This window comes from Etheostoma spectabile, chromosome 23 (genome assembly GCF_008692095.1).
Source record: "Etheostoma spectabile isolate EspeVRDwgs_2016 chromosome 23, UIUC_Espe_1.0, whole genome shotgun sequence".
NCBI lineage: Eukaryota > Metazoa > Chordata > Actinopteri > Perciformes > Percidae > Etheostoma > Etheostoma spectabile.
The window spans coordinates 11,381,331-11,383,020 of record NC_045755.1 but is presented as its reverse complement, the minus strand read 5'-3'; the positions used below and the strand labels follow the sequence as shown (position 1 = coordinate 11,383,020).

Below are 1,690 nucleotides of genomic sequence, written 5' to 3'. Positions count from 1 at the left end.
CACACACACACACACACACACACACACACACACAGGAAACAGGGTTATTAATTGTCCACTGACTAATATTCCGGGTGTCAGCTAGACGTGTGAGTGTTGGCAGGTGGAGGTGTCCAACGACTCTAACTTTACTCAGGCGACTTTCACAAGCTTTTCTTCCATTTAATAGTATTGTTTTGGTGCCTTTGGCTATCTTTCCTTTCTTTTCCATTTTTCCATCTTTTTATCCGCCTTTTGCTTTCTTCATTATATTACTTCTTTTCTCTGTCACACATTGTTCCCTGTTACCTTTAAGTGTTTTTACCTTGTGTCATACTTTGTTTCATGCTTTCTTATAGTTTATTATTTAATTTTGTAGTTTTATCTTTGCATACATTATAAATGACTAACTCTGTTTATATAGCTGAATATCGATAATTCACAATCACCTGTTATTGTGTAATACTTTTGAGGACCCTCATTAAGCTCATGGAAATTGTGATGGGTGTTTTACACTATTTTTATGTTTCGAAGACCAAACAATAATTTTTCAATTTAAGGAAAAAATTAATAATTAAAAATAAGTAGTTTCAACCGTAACCCTAAACTAAGTCTTAGTCCTGAAACAGCTTTTTAGAGAAGAGAGGACCATCCCTCTTAAGGCTGAAAACTTGAATCGGTCCTCACAAAGATAGAACTACAGTACAGTAACAGTGACACACACAAAGCACAGCCAGATTACACTCTTTTGGCTTTTTCGCACTGCTTTTGTGTGTGTGAACCTTTTATACTTTTGCTTGAACTACGTTGTTCTATAGCTGGACAGCATCTATAATGTTTTAGTGGTTGTGAATATTACATCTCGTGCCAGGACGTATTACGTGTCTAAAATCACTGTTGGCTGTTAGATCCTGTCAAAGCTGCCATGTACATAAAGTTTAATGCGACTGTTATTAGTATAGAAACTTGATATTGAGTGACTGTGAATAACTGTTGGAGCGTTGACTACCTCTCTCTCTCTCCTCTTCCTCCCCTCCCTTGACTCTTTCTGTTCTCTGTTCTTCTGCCTTCAATCCCTCATTCCCTTCCTCCTCCTCCTTCTTGATGTCCAGGAGCGAATCATAGAGCGGTTGAAGGAGCAGCGGGAGAGGGAGGAAAGAGAAAAAGGGGACGAGATGGAGTCTAGCAAGAAGGAGCTGAAGGAGTTGAGGGAGAAAGTGTCCCATCTGCAGGCTGACCTGTCTGACCGTGAGGTAGAAGACACACAGACACATTCATGCATATCTGTGCTATAAGTCAGAAAAACACATTCTCTGTGTCCCTGTCAAGGAAACATGATTGATCTATCACAATAGAACAGACCTTAGATCCTCCCAAGGTCCTCCTGTTGAAGGACAACAACAATAAAACAGTCACATTTCCTTGAGAACGATATGCTTCACAACCAATGAAAACTGACTAGAGCTGAATTTTTCTTGCTTCAACCTTTGTGATTCATGCAAAACACCACAGCAGAGGCACAGAGGGGGAGGCAGAGGATGACATAGCATTTGTAAGCACAGTCTTTGCTTTAGTCATCCTACAGAAGTCAGACAGCACTGCAGGAAAGTTACAGTTAACCATGTAAAGAACACCAACATTTAGCAAAGCAATGCATTTTAACACACAAATCCCTTGGGAGGCATAAGCAAGTGTAAGCGTAGTGTTAGGC

General features: G+C 39.9%; 1 protein-coding gene across 18 annotated transcripts in view; it reads left to right on the top strand.

Moving 5' to 3' along the window:
* The window catches only part of LOC116672840 (ELKS/Rab6-interacting/CAST family member 1), a 119,260-nt gene that overhangs the window by 39,055 nt on the left and 78,515 nt on the right, over nucleotides 1-1,690 (top strand). For all 18 annotated transcript variants that reach the window (XR_004327657.1, XR_004327656.1, XR_004327655.1 and 15 more), the window contains one exon: nucleotides 1,092-1,232. Coding sequence is in view for 13 of the 18 variants with exons in the window: in XM_032504765.1 (XP_032360656.1) it covers nucleotides 1,092-1,232 (141 nt within the window). In the remaining 5 variants the exon portion in view is untranslated. The remainder of the gene's footprint in view (nucleotides 1-1,091; nucleotides 1,233-1,690) is intronic.